The following is a 21,003-nucleotide window of genomic DNA, read 5'->3' as shown; positions in this document are numbered from 1 at the left end:
TCTGAAACACGCTACTTTATCCATGTACTTCCGTCAGGGCAAATTACAAGGCTGGATAAAATTCTAATTTAAATTACTTGAATGCATTTGTCATATTTTCTCTTAATAGGTACAATGTGGAGACTTAGAGGAATAAATTTCTGTTTCTATGAGAAATTAGGAGTGAATGTAATTCTTTTATCTTACTTGTTTTGTTTCAGTATCTTTTTAGAAGATGGCCGAAGTTTTGGAGCCTGTTCTTCACCCAAATACCAAGGAGGAGAACCAAAACTGAAATCTTTTAAACAATATATTGAATACAAACATTTTCTCTTTGGTTGTTCAGTTACATTTGTAAGGAAAGCTTTATTTGAATGCTACTGCAGATTTGTTAAGAAGTTCATCGTATCTCACAAATACAGTATTACCACAGATTCACTTTTTGAGCAAAAATAGCACCGCACTGACAGGGAGAATAAAGAGATGAAAGCCCATACTGTTTTACCCCCAGTATCAAGGAAAAAAAAAGACTTTTGGAAGATCTGAGATCACTAAAGACTAAAAATTCAATAAGAAGGTAGCAAGTGGGTATAAATCTCTCACTGGGATGGTGGAGAGTGATCTTTGTCTACAGCCCATTTTTCTACTCTATTATGTGCACTGCTTATGATGTACTCTGGAAGGAAAACAGTTTAAGAAACATTTGAGTGTTTCACCATCTCGTGGTGCTCCCACTTAAGAAAACACTGCTCCAATTTTCCTAAAAACCCTTGTATTTTGAAATAACTTTAAATTGTTAGACTACACGGACTGACGTTGTGCTGGGGGCAAAGCCAGCACCTCCAATTTTACACTCTCCTTATAAGAATATAGTTCTCAACATAGGTCTGAGACACATTAAATCCTGGTATTGCTCATGTTTCTGGCCATGCTTTCTTTAATCACTAGGAAAACCAATAACACTTATTCATATGCTTCAGGTGTTTGCATTGAATAAATATGAGCCAGAGGCCAGGTGTTCATACAGAAAAAGCTACAGTGCAGCCAAAAAGCACATAGGTTGTTAATGAGAAACATTTCAACCTCTCCAAATGCCCATGATGTCAGGCCTTAAGGAATTCTGCTTCCTTTTTAATTTCTAATAAATGCTAATTCCCTTCAATTATGTTGCAACTCACCCCACATTAACCTCCTTTCCAGGTGAGTGAGGGATGTTGGCATTCACAGTCTTCTCTAGCACTTGCTTATGGCCAGTGGACTATGAAAAAGTGCAGCCACTCTCCAAAAACATCTGAACGGGCTGATTCTGTCCCTGTTTTTTGCATTATCCTAAGCTTCTGTGGCTGTTGCACAGCACTTACAGGCTTCTGGTAACTAAACAATTTCACTTTTTTTAAAAGATCTCAACTATTCTTATAGCTTTATTCTCAATTACCCTTTATTAAAAACTTATTATCAGTTCACATCATCTTTTCAGAGCCTGGTATACACATGGAAAGGAGTCCACTTGTCTCTTTTTATTAGTATTCAATTCTGTGTTTGTTAAATACGCTATTAACGCACAGCTACTGACAGCTTAAATAAAATCTATAAAACAAAAAAGCTGCAATTAAACATTAAAAGCAATTAAAAAAAATGTCTCTGCTGAGCTACAGGCATCTCTTGTCATCTCACTATTGTACACAGGGGACAGGGTTGGTTTGTGCACTGTTTATGTACCACGCGGTTCATAATATCCTTCCTACCCTCTTAGAACGTAAGAGTTGGTTAAAGCAAGCACTCTGAATTCCTTGAACTACTTTTCTTTGGTTTTGCTGCTTGCATGAATTGCTAATGATGGCAGACACGAGATTCAATAAAGCTAAAGACATGTGAGTGCAGGACAGCAGCTGCACCTGTCAGACAAGAACGCTCATCAATGCAGACATAGTATTTCGGTGCATGAAATAATAAATGACATTTTCCCATGTATGGTGCACAGTAATGAAACACATGCAGAACACTATAGAAAAGATAAAATATTATAATCCTCCCCCAGTTTGAATTTTACACAGATAATGGAAATGTCAGTGGAAAAATAATGGGTTTAGATTTGACCAATAATGTTCTCTTGAGTACAGAATAATTTAACAACTGAAGAAGCAACAGACAACCTGAGGGCAAGGAAAGAGTTCTCTACCAAACACTTGCCTCCATAAACAGGATATACTTTATTTAGAAAGCTTCCTCTCCCTCCCATTCATTCAAATTATTAGCTGCATATTTTTACTAAGGAGCACTGATTATAAGTTCTTTTTAAAAAATAAACACATTGAATCACAATGGTAGAAAAGCTAAAGCAACATTTAATGAAATACTGAAAAAGTATTCTTCAGTATTCTACACATCTATCTACTCAAAATGGCTAAATATTTGCAGAATTCATAATGTTGCTGAAATTATGTAAGCTCAAGTAACTTTGTCCAGAAGAGTTATCAAATAATTTTTTCTATAAAAATTAACAACAATTTAGGATAAGGGCACTATAACTATATTTCTTAATGGCTACTGCTCTCTATATAAACAAGGAAAATAACCAAAGTGGACTTTTACCCTTATTTCAAAGCATGCAGTAGTTATTTTATCATATTACTTGAGCAAACAAGCAAAGGAAGCAGCCAACATGTTGTAGCAGCTGAAGTTTAAACAGCAACTTAAGAGTACACATTTTGTTTCTTACACATTTCTTGGTTTTGGCTTCTGGCTTCCTTGACCTCACGATAATAAATAAATTAGTGTCTAGTGACAAGCATATGTTTAAAAGCACAGCAGGTGCTGATGTCAGCAAAATTTTCCTCATGCTAAGTTTTGCCCTCCTACCTTTATTTTACCTTCAGCTGTTTACCACGATTACTAGAGAATACACTTCTGAGATCTGATCCAACTCCTTTAAAAGGCAACTCCATAACCGTGAGTGGCAAGTCTTTGGGTGCCAAATTTTCCTTCCCCTACTTCTACAGAACATCCTCAGGATGATTCAGGGCCCCTAAATCAGGCTACTAACCAGGAGAGCATTAGGAACTTGAGTCCTTAACTAGGCATTCATACAACAGGTATCTAAAGTTTTATGACAGAAACAGTTTGATTTTAAGTGTTGAACTGAATTCAATGGTCAGTTGAAACAACTTCTCCAATGCCAATTGCCCAATGTTTTTTACCCCTCATCTTCACAGAGCTTTATAATCTCCAGCCCATACTTGCACTCACTGCATCACCTAAAAAATGAACTTCACAAGACTCAGATTTTATCTCCAGCACCATAAACATAGTCAAACATGATGGGTAACAACATAAACTTTCAAGCTCACTTGATGACAGAGTGTTTTTGAAGGACAGTCTTGATTTTTGTCTATAGTGTGAATAAAAGAAAATCCAATAGATTTGTGAGCCAGCAATTGTCTGTTTTGGGCTATGTTATGATGTGGTACAGAACATTAGGCTTTGCAACAAGATTAAATGTCTTTTATTTCTCTTTTGGCATTCCATACTCAATGGAGTATAGATAGCGAGCTTCAAGTTTTTATTTTTGCCATATAAGATCATTTGTCTTTTTCCCCTCCATTGTAGTATATATTTCATTTAATAAACCTTATAATTAAAAAAACCTCCTAGTCTATTCAAGGATTACAATTCAGAGGGGGTTCATTTAATTCCAATAGTTTTAACATCTGTGGTTTAAGTTGCAGAGAGCTTCAAAAGTAGCTATTGAAGTAATGCATTGCTTCATTTACAAAGGAAATTGGATGCCTAATGCATTTTGTGGTGCAATAATAATGAAGCTGTAGTATTTCCATAAAGCAGCCCACAGTAATACCAGGTGTTGATCCTGTCTGAAAAGAGGTCTTTAGACTTTTCCTAGCCCAGTGTGGACCCATTATTCCATTGAGTTACACATTAGCATAGAGAACAATGAAGTCCTCACCACAGAGAGCCACATCTGGGGAGGACGGATACCTCATCTGTGCCTGAAAAGCCAAATGCATGCGGAGAAGTTGCTTTTTAATTTAACTGTTGGTGTGGACGGTTAGTGGAAAGCAGACTGGCCAGAAAGGACTGATGACAGCATCATAAAGATTTGCATTCCCTTCCCTACTTGGCATACAGCTGCTGAAGCTGCTTGGAACAGGGCATGAAGCAAGGCTCACCAGAGACCTCTGACAGCAAATTTCTAGCCAGTGTTTGCTGGTGTCATTCTTTTGACTTTGCTAGAGCTATTACAGTTTTAGTTCAGATAAAGTAAAAATTATTATTATTTGGCTTTTTGTCCATGATTGTAGTAAGTGTATGGGGCACAAGCCAGTATTTTGGAAAACACAAACACGTACAAATTCAAAGCACTTGAGGAAGACGGTGGCTGTTATCAGCACAGTACTCATTGGACTGCACAGCTGGGACTATGAAACATGTTTGAGTTTTGCCTTCCAAATTGTTTTGATCAGTATGATCATTCTCTGTTTCAGAGGATCAGTCTCTTTATCTTACCAACTCATTATTTGCTAGAATGATCTCATCCTAATAATCATGATGATTATTTCTTCTTCTTTTGGGTATGTATTTATGTACGTCTAATTCAAACCTAGGTGGTGAACTCCAAATGGTCTTACTGTATTAACTGTAACAACAAGCAAAGCAGAAAATTTCAGGGTTTAATCTGTTCAAGAGATAAACACTTTCAGAATAGAACCATGTCTGGAAAATATCTGTCCTGTGTTTGAACACCTGTGTAATCCTGCAGGAGGTAATCCGTACTGAGTTAAAGTTCATTTCCACCTCATTGCAAATTTTTTACATTGGAATTAAGTTGAGACTGAAACGAGTTTTGTTATCCCTACTGTGCTGCACCCAAGAAGATGCTTTGTAACAGCAGGAAGAATGATTGCCTTTGGGACAGAAAACATAAAATTTGAGATACATCTGTCACAAAAAGATTTTTAAAAAGTCAGCTAAGCCTACAAATACTTTTCTAGACTATGGTGCTCAGCACTCTCTTGTCAGTGAATACCCTTGGTATGAAAGTGAGAAAAATGTGTCTGATTTGACAAATGTTACTGCACTCAAGTTTCTCTGAAAACCAAGAACAAAAGCTTCATCACATCATATTAAATGACCACATTTTCCTAGAGCTTCTATCCCACATCCCACCAAAATCTTCATCTATAAACAAGGATCATCACATGAAGATAATAAACCTACAGGGCAACACAGGACATGAAAGTCTCAAGTGTTTTAATTACCTTTTAATTGTCAATCAGAAACCACAGTGATACAAAGATAAAGTACTCTAAAACCAGTTTCCTGTCTTGGAAAAATATTTGCAAAGTTTGTAAGCCATTTTAAATAATTTGCTTCATTAAGTCATGTAATTAATCAGCAATGTGACAAAATAAAATGTACCCATTCCTACACTTCTATATTTGCATATAATTATGTGTGTGTGTGTGCATATTATGTGCACTATAACACAGACCAGTATGTTACTTGGGAGACAAAGCTTTGATGTATGCAATATTGCCTTGTCAAGCATAACCAAAAGGTGATTTCAATCCCCTTAAGCCAGAAAAATATTTTATTGACATTTGATCTATTAGATTGAAATTATGCAAATTACAGTGAGACAGACAATAACTACAGTCACAACAGAGTATTCTTCTGTAGATCAAAGACAGCATGAAGCATAAGGCTGCATTCACACTAAGGACTTCCTGGAATTATGGATGCCTCATCCCTGGAAGTGTTCAAGGCCATGTTGGATGGGGCTTGGAGCAACCTCATCTAGTGAAGATGTCCCTTCCTGTGGCAGGGGGTTGGAATGAAGTGATTGTTAAGGTCCTTTCCAACTCAAGCCATTCCATGACTCTATGAAATATTGTACTTTTCCCTCTGAGAAAGAGGAGAAGGATGTGTGCTACTACAAGGGCACGACAGTATTTACAGAATGCAACAATGCAACTTAACAGGGGAAAAATGCTCCTATAGAAGCAAAACCAAAATCCCTCTGCCTGGCAGCACATCTTGGGCTGCTTGCATGGCACAAGAGAGAAAATAAACAGCATCATAGTGGTCTGAGATGTGCTAACTTGCTTTAAAAATAAATTCAAAAAACATCTTCACATGGCAAATGAATGTAAAACTAAGTTTAAAGGGATTGTCTACAAATTTGCTGGTAATACCACAGTGGTAGCAAATTTTCACAGAGAAAGGTGACATAGGGAGCAGCCTTCCCCCTGAGGCGACCACGCAGCAGGAAAGCAAGAGAGGACTTTATTCAGGATGATGTTGAGGTAAGACTATCCATCAACACTCATTACACACCAGCAATGTCCAGAAGGCAGAAAGCCTTGAACTGTGCAGCTAGTGTTGCTGCATGAACCCAAGTATCAAAAAGGAATGTGAAAAGAGAATTAGTAATATGCAGAATAGTGAATGTCAGTAAGATAATGATCACTATTTACAAGCTTTGCTATTGCACATTCAAGTACAGCAACAGGACCCTTATTTAAAGCAAAACAGCTTACGAGAAGAGGCCCTTTTAAAGAAAAAGCAGATTCAAATTTAATTTTGAACAAAGGAAGGACTATGATGTCATATGGGACGTGGCACCTCTATACTAGCTATCTCCCACTTTAAAATTGAAAGAGATACAAGTGCATTTTTTTCTCTCACCCTTTGCCTGGCAATTATAAGCTTTTTAAGTAAATTTGACTTTAAAAAGTGCAAATGGAATAAATATTCAAACCAGTTATAACCAATATTATCAAAGCAGTCTCTTGTGGATTTTCAGAATAATTTCATGAATCTTTGAGAATAAGATATTGTTGCAGCTGTTTGCCTCTGCCTGATGCTACTGTGATCACTTCAAAACCAGCCAATAATGCCTCTGCCACAGTGCCAGTTTAGCCATTTTTACTTGCTTTCCTGAGGCTTTCAATGTAACAGTCATTTAGCAAAAATAAACTTAGAACAGAGACCGTGCCAGTCTTGGTTAAACTACATAAGCTAAAACCCAAAAGAAACAAAACCAAAAACATTCCACAACAAACTACTCTGGACCCTCACATATTCTACTTACCACACCACAATGAGGCAGTTTGCTGGAAGTTGCAAACCTTTATGTGCTGATTTCTTTGTATTCTGTAGATGCTCTGCTGTCAACAGTTACGAAATAGTTATGAAAGCAAAGGGATTTAAATTAAGAATCACCAACTTTGGAATGATTTTTGCAAAACAAATAAAAAACCCAACATTATTTTGACAGGAATTATATATTTTCATCAGACTTGTCAGTTCACCCAGGACACAAACTATTAACCAGATGATCCTACAAGAGGGTTTTATAAATACATTGCTGTGTGATCAGATTACAGCTTAGTCTTTTCAATTTTTTAGTAATCTAAACAAGTTCCTCAAATCTGAAAAATGCTGACTGTAGTGGGGCTGAAGAGTAAATATATATATATTTTTAAAGCCAGGAGTATCTCACTGATCTATTGCTGATAATAATTAGCTGATGCCTTTTTAGCCTTTCTCTCAAAGCAAAGGGTACATGCTAGCTCTTGGTGTGAGGGGAAGGAACAGGAATCTGTGCATTCCCTCTTTGGGCACAGGGATGGAGTTCAGCTAAATTGAAATGTGGGATAAGGAGCCTCAAACATTACAATGTTCTCACAAGTGTAAGGAAACGTGCAGTCAAGGGGAGGCTGTAGCATGAAATTAAAGCTGATGATATGTCAGGAAACCCATATGATGAATGAGAGAGGCAGAAAAGGAAGATTTCTTATACATGTACTACACAATAATTTCACAGAATAATAAGTGAAGTTCCTGAGTACCACACGCAGAGGCATTGTCTGCCTCAGTAACAGGTAACCTAACAAGGAGACTGGTTCGTATACCAAAGTATTTAATCCCTTGACAGAAGAGAGAGGGAACAGTGATTCTCTTCCCACGCTCTGATCTCCCTGATCTAAGGGACTTTAAAACTTGGCTAAGCCTTGCCTGGAATCACAAGACTCTGCAGAGGTACAAACTTGCTCTGGCACCATCCCGGGCCATTAGGAGCATCTCCAACAGAGGAGAAAAGCCAGGTGCTTTTCCCACTGCTGGAAGACAATACACACATGGCAACATCCAGGCTGGGGAGAGGAGACAAGCTGGCAGGGAAATAAACCTAGACCAGGGCACAGGAACAGCACTACAGATACACAGCCAAAGCATTGCCCAGTGATTTTGGTATTAGGGGTATGTTTAGGACCACAGTACAACTGCAGAACCACTAAGTCCCAGGGCTGCAAAAACTGCTTTAACTGTTCTAGCATTAGGAGTCAACTGTGGTGGTGGCTGTGCACTTTGGGATGACTCCAACATTTCCTTTGCATTTACTTCCTTATAAACACATGCTTCCTATTCATAAAAATTATAGTAGAGACTTCCGCTATTAAGAACGCAAGTTCCCAAAATTATCTCCCAAATTTATCTCTGGATGATCCAGAGAATGGGATAGCAATATAATGCTGCTGGCTCCATTACTGGGTGTAGTTCCAGCTGACTGCAGATAAGATCACAAAAGTAGGAAATACATAATAGGTACATAATAATCCAAATGGAAACTCCTCTGGTCACTCCACTGCAAACAGCTACCAGGACTTGTACTGCAGGTAAACACTGAGAAAGAACTTTTTGCTGCCAGCCATTCCACTGAAAGGTCACCAGTGGCTGCTGTAATGATAAGGACACACTTATGAAACGTCACTCACCAAACCAGAGCTGCCACAGAAAGCAACAAGTAGAAACTACTACTAAAACTAACTCCCTCAGCTGAGCTGAGAAAGGCCGCTGTCAAAAGAGTTTCTATAAAAATACCATACACCAAGATGTTACTGCAAGAGAGTAAGAAACAGGGAAATGCTCATTGGAAAAAGAAAACAGCAGAAGACTGAAGGGAGAAAACTCCCATACATCGAAGACAGTTCCTCAAATGATGGTTATAAAATATGGGGGGTGACAATGACACAGAATTACATCTCTCCTTCTATTTTGGTACCCAATATGATTTTAGATTCTTTCCCTAAAGAATCTAAGATAGAAAGTTTCAGATCTAGTGTCTGAAGTTGAATAGGACTCAAATTATTTGAAAGCACAATTGTATAACAGAATGTGCCAGGTCGCCTTATGAATGCATAATAATAATAAGTGGAAAAAGAGAACATGGAGATTGAATGCTGGATTCTCTCATGTCATATACATAATAAACACCAGGCCAGTCCCCAGAGATGGTGGCTGACCCTCAGGCAGCACAGCATCCCAAAGGATGGAATTTATGAAAGAAAACTGAAACCAGGGTATTGGACAAGAAAAGATGATCATCCAAGCAGAAAGCATTCCTACAAAAAGAAACTAAATTTATGAAGGGATCAAGGGAGTCTAAAATAAGAGCAAAGATAAACCTAGAAGTGTCTGTTACCTGCTTCCTACATAAGCCAGCCAGAGCTGTAGCCTGATGTGGAGACCCTGGAGGGCTTCCCCTGGGTTGGGGAGACACAAGAAGCTTCCCTCAAAAAGCTGTTAAAAAGCCCCATTGGCTCCTTCCCCTGTTCCTATGTCTGTTCCCATGTCCCTGAGCCACTCCATCCTTATTCCCTTATTGGCCCTTATCTTTGTACTGCCCCGAGACCAGGGTCACCCCCAGCGCCTCAGCAGAGAGTAACGTGGACCCTCCATGGGTGTGTGCTTTTGACTCTGAACATCTCACCATGTGGCTGAATAAAACATCAGTGGATACCATGCAAAGGCCCTTTCTGCTTCTTTACCCTAGACTTTACTATCAGCTCTTCAGGCTGCAACAGCCTGACACTCCATCATCTTCCTCCTGAAAGAATGCAGAATCTTCTATTACACAATTACCTTTTTTGGACGTGCAGCTGGTTGCTTTTCCTTTCTGTGCCCCCTCCAACCTTTGGACAGTCTGTAGGTTGCTGGGACTGCAGACAGGAAGTTATGAGCCCTCCCTGTCCAAGTTATATTACTCTGAGAAGTACACTGTTTTAGAGGCCAATAACTTCTTGAAGAGATTGCATGTTTGATAGCATTAACTAGCTATTGTATGCTACTCCTGCCCTATTACTCTCATTTCCTGCTTCTTTCTTATCTAAATTTTGGACTTGGCAGTGTTGTTCTTCTTGAGATTTAGTTGAACATGGCCAAAGCCATGGTAATTCAGCTGTTGGACTTGGATTTTCAACAGATAATAAACATGCATACAGGACTTTTCCCACACACTCTTCCAGGAAATCTTAATTAAAGTGAAATATAATAGGAAGAAACCTGCTATTACTCAGTCTGGTGATTATAATACATCTGGTCTTTGATTTCTGCTAAGACCTAGTCTTTCATGGAAGCTCTAAATAAGCAATAAAGCAGTAAATGAATGAGAAAAATAACGAAGTTTTCCATAAACAACTAGAAGAATCTCAAAAGTGAACACCAAACAATATTTTACAATAATCTAACTACTTGAATGCTAGATTTGTCTGAACATGACAGGTGAAATCCAGAACTATGGGCCTGAAATATATGTATGGCAAAAGTGACAGAAACACTTTCCATTAGAAGAGGTTTTTAGGAAGCATTTTCCTTTTCCTTTTTTTTTTTATTCTGTAATTAATCAAATGCAGTGTTTAAATTAACTTCTGCACTATTAAGCATCCAAACACAGACTGTGGCACTAAATGGGAAAGCAAATTTATCAGGTAAGGTTTTTTCATTGGACTGGTTTTAAAAACTAAGTGACCCTAGAGTGCACATGGTAATTAATTTCATACATTTCTCACTGTCTATACTGAATAATTAAAATATTCACAGAGAGCAAAGACAAAGCTCAGTTCTCTGTACTCTCATTTGGATCAAGATACGACAAATACAACTTTGGGCTACTTAACAGATGGTTTACCTCATCAATATCTCAGTAAGAAATAAAAAGTTCAAATCAGATCAGAACAACTCAGAGTAGGGCAAGATTTGACTGGAATTCCATTAATTCAGTTCTTCTTTGGAGAACTCTGGCACACACAACCTGAAGCCAAAGTGAAAAGGGGCCCTTCAGCAAAAAGATCACAGGGAATCAAGGGCTGTTTCTCATCACAAAGCTGAAACCTAAATGTTGCCTAACATTTTCTTTTTCAATTGAAAAGGAACTTCTTTTAATATACAATAAAAGTATACTGTAATTGATATATTAGTATGTTTTCCTGTTATATAAAATTTACTGTCAAGTTCTGAGTCCTCTTGAAGAGCTCACCTTCCCTAAGTAGTCACTGAAGAAAGAACAGGTGCATTTCAAGGACTGACTCCCCAAACACTGGTGACAAAATTTAGAGACAATACAGATTTCTATTGGCTCTACCTTCCCCTCATGCACTGATAGAAAAATTAAGCATTATTTCAGAATTCTTGCTTACTGCCTACTACATTGATGTAGACTGAGTCACTTCCCTAAATATTCTTTGCAAAGAGTGGCAAAGGTTTTCACTGTTTTCCCTTGAACACCCCTTCCTCCCAAGTGATTGGTCCAAGAATATTATTGCAAGTTCCAGGGGAAAGGTAATTATAATTAAGGCTACACAGTGCTTTCCATTTAGAGTCTACTCACAACTGTTAGTTCATTTTGAATGGGAAAATTCAAACTTACAATGTCATTTAAAGGAAAAAAATACAGCTTTTTTCCCCCCTATTTTTTTGAGAGAATTATTAGTACCCCTATGTTGAAGAACAGGATTTGATATTCTGCACCAAGATAATAAAGATGTGAGAGATGCAACTATCAAAAGAGCATGCTTCTGCAAGACTCTCAAATCTCTTCCTAACACAGCCTTGTTAAAATTCAGCAGGTACATACTCTGAGGATTCAACATCTGCCAGGTCAAGGAGCTGGACAAGGCTTTTCCTTGCTGTTCTTTTCCCTGGCAGATGATGACTACTATAACATGAAGCCAAAACCATGAGGCAGGGGACTAGCTCTGCTGTTCTCTGTGCTGTGACTGAGGCCAGAGTCCAAACTCTGAACAGGAGAAGAAAGAGGCAGCCATACATGCCACAGAGGAGAAAGGAGGGAAATAGTCAAGCAAAAGAGTAGTAAAAAAGAGGAAGATGAAAAAGATCATATGAGAGAGCTCTCGGGACTCTGACTAGGGTGTTCATCAGAAAGAAGTCTGAAAACAGCACTTAGGAAGAATTTGAAGAAATGAGGTCCAGGAGAATGAAACTTCTGCAGTCAGCTAGAGAAGATTCACTTGCAAAACATGAACTCAAACATCTGACCCCAGTGAACCAGACAAAACTGATTCATATAGTGTGAGGCTATGTTACAAAACAACTGCCAATTATACTTACTTAATTTGTTCATGTAGAAGTCTGAACCTCAGGACCTTCCAGAGTGCAAATAAAGCATGCGTGGGTTACCTTTCTTTTACTTTTTCCCTCGGTTCAAGTCTTTAAAACCTGAGACTTGCTTTAAAGATACATCATAAATGTGAAATTTAGAAGTTATATTAGAAAAGCTTAGTTTTTCTAATACAAAAGCCTTTTCAACTACTGTTTGATATTTTGCCCACAATGATTGTCTATAATCCTCCTCCTCCTTCCAGAAGGATGGTAGAAATAGACCTTAATTCTAAAAGGCTCCAGCAAGGTGTCCAATGGCATTGATTCTCATTACATCTTGTGGCCATTTCTCTCCATTTTGTTTTCTTGTCCTCTGCACACTGTAGCTATTAAAAAACCTCAAACCAGTAATTAATTTTAGAAAACAAAATGGATGGCAGTTCAATGCTCCAAAACTGGACCTTACTGTTACTTAATGCTCAGACTCCTATCAGTACATCAGGTGATGCAAATCATCTACAGTTTCCACCTCAAAATAGAGATGTTTTGTTTCTAAAGAGCCATAGAATGATGTGAAAAATCTATATTGGAAGACAGACTCACCTTTTTTAAGTTTTGTTTGCACTGCGCTTATACTTTTAAATTAAAAAAGAAAAGGTGGAGAAGGTCAGATGGGCTGGGAAAAAGGTTAGAGGAGAACTTGTGCCTCCTCTTCTGTGCAAATCCTCACGTGCTGCATCTCTTGCCACAAGCTCACAGGGGCAGGGTGAAAGCTGGGAGATGGGTGAAAGGCACAGAGAGATTTGCACATGGATCATCCCTGTTTCTAATCCTGTCCCTTTGCTCCTCCTTCCTAGTCGATGTGTCAATTACAGCTCTGGTGTTTAGTACAGGCACTTCCCTGGCCAAGGTCCACACCTCAACACCCAGAACACTTGGAATACCCTGATTAAAGAGCTATTACAGCTATTCCTCCTCCTCAACTCAGTGATTTTTAAGCAAAGCTGCCCTCAAGCAGCTCTTTAAAAAATGAGATATTTTCTTCATAATTGGCTCATCAAAAGCCCAGTACTTGTTGTTCAGATCTTTCATTATTTGAACTTGTGCTTCACTGAGGTTTTTGATATGCAATTTATCTAAAATATCCTGAAATATCCTTAACCATTTGAAGTGGAAACAGTATGTCCCACATTGAGTCAAATTTTGTATTCAATGTCAGAAATATGTGACAGGTGTTGTGCCCTGCTAATGATGATAAGGCTGACAGCATGGAGGATTCACTATAGATGGTGGATTTGTCATTTCCTTTGTTTCTTACTACCTTGAGGCTTTATTGGAAACATGCAGGAGATTCTGAAGTTATTCACTACCCACAGCCTCCAAAATGTATCCTGTCACTGAAACAATAAAGCTAAATAGATTCAGAAAAGAAAAAAATTAAAAAGGAAAAAAAAATTTTTTTATAGATTTTTTTTTATAGAGCTGCTTTATTATGTGCTGCCCACCAGGGTCCATTCTCCCTTAACAGTTCTAAAGACAAAAAAATAGAATCACATGACGTACTGCAATGAACTCAGGTAAATCCGTTTTGTGCCTCTCTGTCTCTTGGAATAGAGTTAACACTGAATGATAGGAAACATTCATGTATGGTGAAGGGAAAAATAAGAATATTGATGCCTGTAAAAAGCGACTTGGAAGTGGCAGAGATATTATAAAAAGTATTTTAATATGATGTGAATTACAAGCACTTGATACAGAGGGGATGATATATTGATTTTCCTCATTCTGCACTATGCATGTCTCTAAGATCAATGGAAGTCACAAACCTGTATCTAGGAAATTATAATATGTGGAATTATTTATAGAATGGCTGCTTCAGGTACACATCAATTGCAGCATCATAATGGCCAGAATTATGACTGAGGACAAAGCCATCCATTACATATTGTAAATGATAAAGCATGCATTCCCATCACTACTTCATTCACCACATTTTTCATAAGTGAAAGGAAGGATTCTCATACAGCCTTTTTTTATAAAGAAGCAATAAACATTGCATAGTTTATCACTAAAAGACAATGATTCCACTTACAAACGAAGTCTAAAAAAACAGCTACAGGCATTATTTTCCAAAACAGTGTTATGCAATGTACACCAAAGCAAATATGCTGAAACTTTGTGAATCACTTCCGGATTGCTCAAAATTCTAGGAACCTTGAAGAAGCTGAAAATCAGCAGCACACAGAAGTCCAGCATCTCCAAGCTTCCGGTGGCAAGAAAGCACGAACCTGTAAGCACATGCTTCCCTATTCCAACAGCAAAAGCTGTGTCAGCACTGGCAGACAAAGTCTTACAGCTACACAGCCACCTTTATAATTTTCATATCTCAAAATTATGGCATTTCCAATAAAGTCTGCTTTTGAATCACCATTTACTTCTACAGCTCACTTAGTTTCACAGTAGTCTTCATCTTCTACTGTTAACTCTTAAAAGAAGCCTTTCGAAGGTCAATCCAAACTGTTAGGATTCTGGATGTTAAAATTGAATTTTTCATGTCTACTTGTTATTTTGAAAGGCTTAAAAGCAATTTGTGGCAATCAGAACAAAGGGATTTGATTGATAAAGTTTAATAAAATGATCTAGAGAAGATTTATTGGGGAAAAAATGCTAAAATTGCAAATTAAATGGCAAGTAGTTTTTCTCTGTCTGCCCTTGAAAGAAAATAGGTTCTTTTAGATGTGAAAGTCATTCTAAAAGCTTCTAAAGGTACCTAATAAAAATTTTAAAAATGCACAGCATAATCTTTCAGATCTGCAAAAGTATTCAAATAAAAAAGAAATTACAAAAGGACAAGTACCACAATGGCTACCAAACAAGTCTGTTGACCTCATTCACACAAACCTCAAAAACACAGTTGCCAAACTTCCCCCAAGTGAAATACATTACATAGGACATTTAGCTAAAACACCTGTGGAAATCAAGGGGTTTTTCTCCTCTCCTCTGCCTATCTGCTCTTTCCTTCCCAGTTTACTGTCTCAAAATGCCTTTCTCTGCGATGCTCCTTTCTCCATCTGCAGACAGGAGCAGTGCCCAGCTGGACCATCCCTGCCTGGCCACCCAGGCAGCAGTGCTGTGTCCCTTCCAACACTGCTCCAGAAGCACTCCAGCCCAGGGGAGTGAGCAGCAGTCCCTGCTGAATTTGTATCTGCATAACCCTGTTTTGGAAAATAGCAGCAAAGATACAAAAACCCCCCACCCAAAGACATATCTTAAACTGCCAGGCCAACTCTCAATGGGACCACTGTGGGGTGAAGAGCTATGCTTCCATTTGACATTTTTACTCTTCTGTTCTGAATTTTTGAGCTTTCATTGACCAACTTGGGAGGGAAAAAGAGTAATTTGGGAGGCAAAATGAGTAATTTAGCTGCTTTGAAAAAAAATTTATTTTTAAACCTCTAGTTACGTGAACAGTGTTAGACTGATAGCACCTAGCATAGTTAGAACATTTATTTCTTTCTTTAGTATCCTGATGGTGCAAATTATTTTGTATGCTACTGCCACTACTTGCAAAACCTTTGCTTTAATCTTCAGACAATCCTATCACCCAAGTCAAAGTCATCACCTCCTATCCAACACATCTTTCGCCTACTTTAGTTCAATTCTAAAATTCATATACAGGGTAAGAGCAGGATAAAGCTTTTCTCTGTTTGAAACTACAGTATAACTGATAGATTTTACATTTTTGTAATGGTGCTTCAACCTCATATACCCATTTGCTTGTTTAATTCTTAAGAATTATTCATTTTTTTTTGTCTTTACACCATTCTTTTGTGACTTCAAACTACTGTTACCTGGAAATATAACTAATGTATTAATTTTCTCAACTTTCAAATCAGTCACATGACAAAAACCCACTCAAAATAATTACATTTTGATCTACAAAAACCTACTAGATTTTCTTTTACTAACAAGTGCAGGGGTTTTTAAAATTATATTTATGTCTGTGAAAATTTTCCAATCAATACTACTCTACTCAATGCTATTCTAACATTATGGTGATTTTATGTAATTAATTAGTTTTCCTGTGTCTGGTAACTTACTGTAGCTTACACACTTTTATACTTATTGGAGACAAAACAGAAAAAAAAAAGCATTTGAAATGCCAAGAAATGAAATTTAACACAGAAAACTCAGAATTCATTGATGATAAAACATGTAGTTACGAAAGACTGCACAAAACTCATTCACTCACTGAATTACTACAGAGACTGAGGGATTTATGCAAGGGACAATAAATCCAAAAGGATACAGCTCAGTTCAACACACCACATCTCACTGCATTAGCAGCACCTTGTGATCTAAACCATCTCAGCTCATTTACTCTTTATAAAATTACCTTTTTTCTTTAGAACAGCTATCTTTGCCAAAGGACAAAGGGTTTATATGGGTAAACCTACAGTATTAATCTACACTAATAAATGTGAAGGTCCAGAATTACCCATTACAGACTGTCAATATGATTGTTTACTTATTTGATCTTTACAAATCCACCATACAAACAATTTGGGTTTCACAAAAGTCCAAGATATGATTCAGTTACTTCTTTGCAGACTGACCAAAATATTTTCTATTAGTTTTGCAGTGACCTTTGTTATATGTCATTCTAGTGCTGGGGATACACATTTTAAAACTCCTATAGACAATATGATTAATACTGTTATGATATGATTAAAACTATATGATTAAGGTCATTAAAACCAATGATGAAAGTTTCTTTAGATAATCTAGCATCTGGATTAACTGTATGATCAAATCTTGTTTGCTCAATAAGGTTTTTTTATTAATCAAAGACTCAGATAATGAGAAATCTTTACATCTTTTAATTACACATTCCTGATAGCATCAGCCTCAATTTCTGCATAGTTGCAATTTAGAATAAAGCATGTTTTAATCAACTTCTTCTAAAGCACAGTAAAGATTTTATCAGATATTAATGGCAAACACCACCAGTCCAAACCTACTTCGATATTTCTTTTCAATAACACAGACTAGTAAGAATTGCCATCTGTAACAAATAGGTTTTTTTGCTTTCTCGGTATTTGTGTAAGTGTTGAACAAATTATTTAATGACTGTGCAAATGCTTTTAAAAATACACTCAAAACTGAAATACAACTTTTTTTTTAAAGCAACTGCTGTTCAGACTTCTGCTCAGAGTCTACAGTCAGTGAGCTGACCCTAGCAAGGTTTCACATATCTATCACAGAAACTGTTAATTACTGATAAAACACACAGCTGCAAAGACCCTGCACTCCAGAGGTGACTTACCAGCAGTTGGGCTGCTGCTCAGCCAGGCTCGGGCTCTACTGGGTATTTAGAACTAGCCTTAGACCCTCTGTGCTGCCAGTCCTGGCCTAGCTCAAAGTGCATAGAGCCCCACCTACCTCCTCATGCAATCCAGCGCCCGAATGAAGAAGTCTTTGTGCAGCTGGTGCTCGTCCCTCAGGATGGAGCACTGCTCCAGCGTCACCGACATGGATGTCCTGTCTTTGGCACTTTTGCAGCAGGTGAAGCGCACTCCATTCAGCTTCCGGCAAATCTGAAACACAGGGAGGCCACACAGGTTAGCCCTTCTCTGTGGCAGGCACATTCTTCTCTCTCTCATGATTTTTTCATAGAGGAGCACAGAGGAAAGAAAGAGAAAAACCATTTCTATTTCTGCTCCTTGTTTTTCCCATGGGGAATGTGTTTGGAGAATTGTTTACCTGGGGTGATTGCTTGGTTGGATTCTGGTGAGAATTGTTTGAGTCTGGTGGCCAATCCAATCCACCTGTGGCTGGACTCAGAGAGGGTCACGGGTTGTGAGTGAGTTAGATATGGTAGTTAGAGAAAGTAGGTATGTAGTTTAGTATCTCCTTTAAATAGTATATTAATGTATTATAGCATAGTTATAATAAAGAAATCATTCAGCCTTCTGAACTGGAGTCACACATCAGCATTTCTTCCCACCGGGATCGCCTGCATTTACAGTACTTCTCCACCAGGCAGGCTATGCAGGTCCTACAACTCTGCAAGCCTAGAAAGTGTATCCAGAGAGGTACAGCATTTCTCAAGAAGAAAGCACCTATTAAAAGTTAGTGCTGGTGCATTCAATTGCTGAACTTGAAATAGGATTTTTATAACTATAAAAGAAAATTTTTTATAACTATAAAAGAAACAATTCTTTTTCCTCACTTAATCTAGCAAGCACCCTCTTCAATGAAAACTTAATTGCCTGAATACCTAATGAATAAAGAAAAACCTTGATAAGTCTTAACTCACAAACATGAATGCAGCACACTAAGTTCTTGTGAAGGTATGGAGCCAGACACATCTGAACTTAAATAGTTTTTATTTTCAGCAGGTAAACTATTTAATGTATGACTCACATTTAATAAAGTTTAACACAAATGACTGCCATGGACTGTCTGCTTTCACTTATACATTGAAAAAGTTGTAACGCATAAAGGAAACATGACATTTTGGAGGATGACTTCTCCCCTTAAGAATCAATCTGTGGTTGTACCACTTCATTAGTTTAAACTTCAGTTTCAAGCAATATTTTACTAGAAAAAAAAATTTGAAGGAGATCTGCTGTGCCCAAGTGTGGGTCTATCGTTCCCCATATGTAATTTGTCCTGAGAAAAGGTAATACTTTGCTTACACCTGTCCCTGGAGAATCATAGGTATAACTGTATGAAACCTCAAAATGTTTGTGAGAATAGGGCAAGGCAATAAACTACAGCAGTAATCACAAAAAAAGGAACTTCCCATGTTGGCTATCATGGGAGAGCTCGCAGGATGAACTGGAACATGATCTCCACAATGTCAAAAGCAAATAAGTGTTTCTTCATCTGCTAATTGCATTCTCAGAAATTCTATTAAAATCAATAAATACTGTTAAATTCTACTAAAATCAGAAAATACTTAAAAGTCTTTAAGTTCTTTGTCATACCATGGTGAGGGCAATCTCGAAAGTTTAATTTAGGGAAACAATTAAGGGAATCTTACTTAGAACCCAAAGAGGTATAGGATAGTGAAGGAGAACCTATGAGTTTTTCTTCCATCCTATAATTTAAAATTTTAAAAGTTAAATCTGTTTAAAAATTTGAACAGTTGCAGTGAGATTTAAAACAAGTACTATAGGATAATTTTCTTAAATAATGGTGTGGAAGAAGTTAACATTTTCATTGAAGAGATTAATTCTCTTTGCACTAGTATCTTTGGAAGTCCATGATTCATGGGGCTATTTGATGAGAATGAGTCCTAAAAAATAAAAATATTAAAAAATCATTAAAAAATAAAGTAAAAAATCTCAAGTAGTTATTCTGCATGAGTGATGGGCTCTGATGTAGGGAGACATAGGAGGAGAGGAATTAGACAACTTCTATTACATTTATTCTTACAGTCCAAGTATATCAGTGATTACATGCAATAAAAAAGTGATATTGCACAGCTACCGCACTGAAAAAGTTTTATTCTTACATCTTTTTCAAGAAATAAATGGAATATAGTGTAACAGTGTGTAGATCACTGGAACCAGAAATTCACAATTCAGAAAGTTAAAGTAAGGGAACCTAAAAAGAAATAGAATTCAGTGAATGAAAAACCTGAAACATTTTGTATATCCAAAGAATGCTTTTTACCCATGAAATTATTTTCAGGGAAGCCAGAATTGATGGTAAAATACAACTTTCTATACCCAAAGATTTAGCACATTCTTTTGTAACTAATTTTATACTGTATCTTTTACTTTTTTAAAAGCAGTGTTTCATAGTAATTGCAAGACTGGTACTTCAAGAAAAACAAACATTTTTCCTTACAAAGGATTATACTGCAATAGCATGTGATATTTATTAACCACATGGCAAAATGTTGTTAGTAAAATGAAAGTTACATCAGTGTTATTAATACAAAGATACAGTTAAGATTGTATTTTCCCTGGTTTTAATAAAAAGTCATGGAAAATGTTATTAATATTTTTATATCAAATATTTGTTTGCCTTGAAGGGTATATACATTTGAAAGTCTCCCAAAACACAAAGCCTTGCTTCACTTTCAGTAGATGTCAAAAATGCCCTGCTGGTATAAGGGGGCAGAGATACCAAAGGTACTTTTCTAAATATAAGACAATTATATGGCCGAATTTCACAGTCCTGAAAAGATTGAGCTCTTTATAAACAGCTAAGAGTTGTTTTCCTGGCCTTTTTATTTTTTTCATATGCATGTGCAAACCCCACAGAATTGGGAAACAGAAAGAAATTATGTGGAAAAAGTAAAGTAAGTATTAATCACTGTTAAATAAACAATTTTCTTTGTGTTCTCCCTATGTCCGACTGTCTGTCCTTTGCATGTATTTTGCGACAGTAATTTGTGAAATTAATTCAATTACATAAAATCAAAATTTAAATGCAGCAATAGCAAAAATAAAAGCCACAGCAAGCAGTCACACCCCACACTCAAATACACTAAAAAAAAAATTATTTTGAGTAATTTTATATTATCAAAGAATGGATATTAAACAAATCACTCAAATTCTCGCAGGTTCTACCAGTTTAAAATGTAAAAAAAAA

The 21,003-nt window shown here is 37.1% G+C and overlaps 1 protein-coding gene across 2 annotated transcripts in view; it reads right to left on the bottom strand.

Annotated features, from left to right (window-relative positions):
- The window catches only part of INPP4B (inositol polyphosphate-4-phosphatase type II B), a 321,293-nt gene that overhangs the window by 46,152 nt on the left and 254,138 nt on the right, over positions 1-21,003 (bottom strand). For both annotated transcript variants that reach the window (XM_068188034.1, XM_068188035.1), the window contains one exon: positions 17,836-17,990. In XM_068188034.1, coding sequence (XP_068044135.1) covers positions 17,836-17,990 — 155 coding nt within the window. The remainder of the gene's footprint in view (positions 1-17,835; positions 17,991-21,003) is intronic.

This window comes from Anomalospiza imberbis, chromosome 4 (genome assembly GCF_031753505.1).
Source record: "Anomalospiza imberbis isolate Cuckoo-Finch-1a 21T00152 chromosome 4, ASM3175350v1, whole genome shotgun sequence".
NCBI lineage: Eukaryota > Metazoa > Chordata > Aves > Passeriformes > Viduidae > Anomalospiza > Anomalospiza imberbis.
The sequence above is the reverse complement of the archived record's forward strand: the minus strand, read 5'-3'. Positions and strand labels throughout refer to the sequence as shown.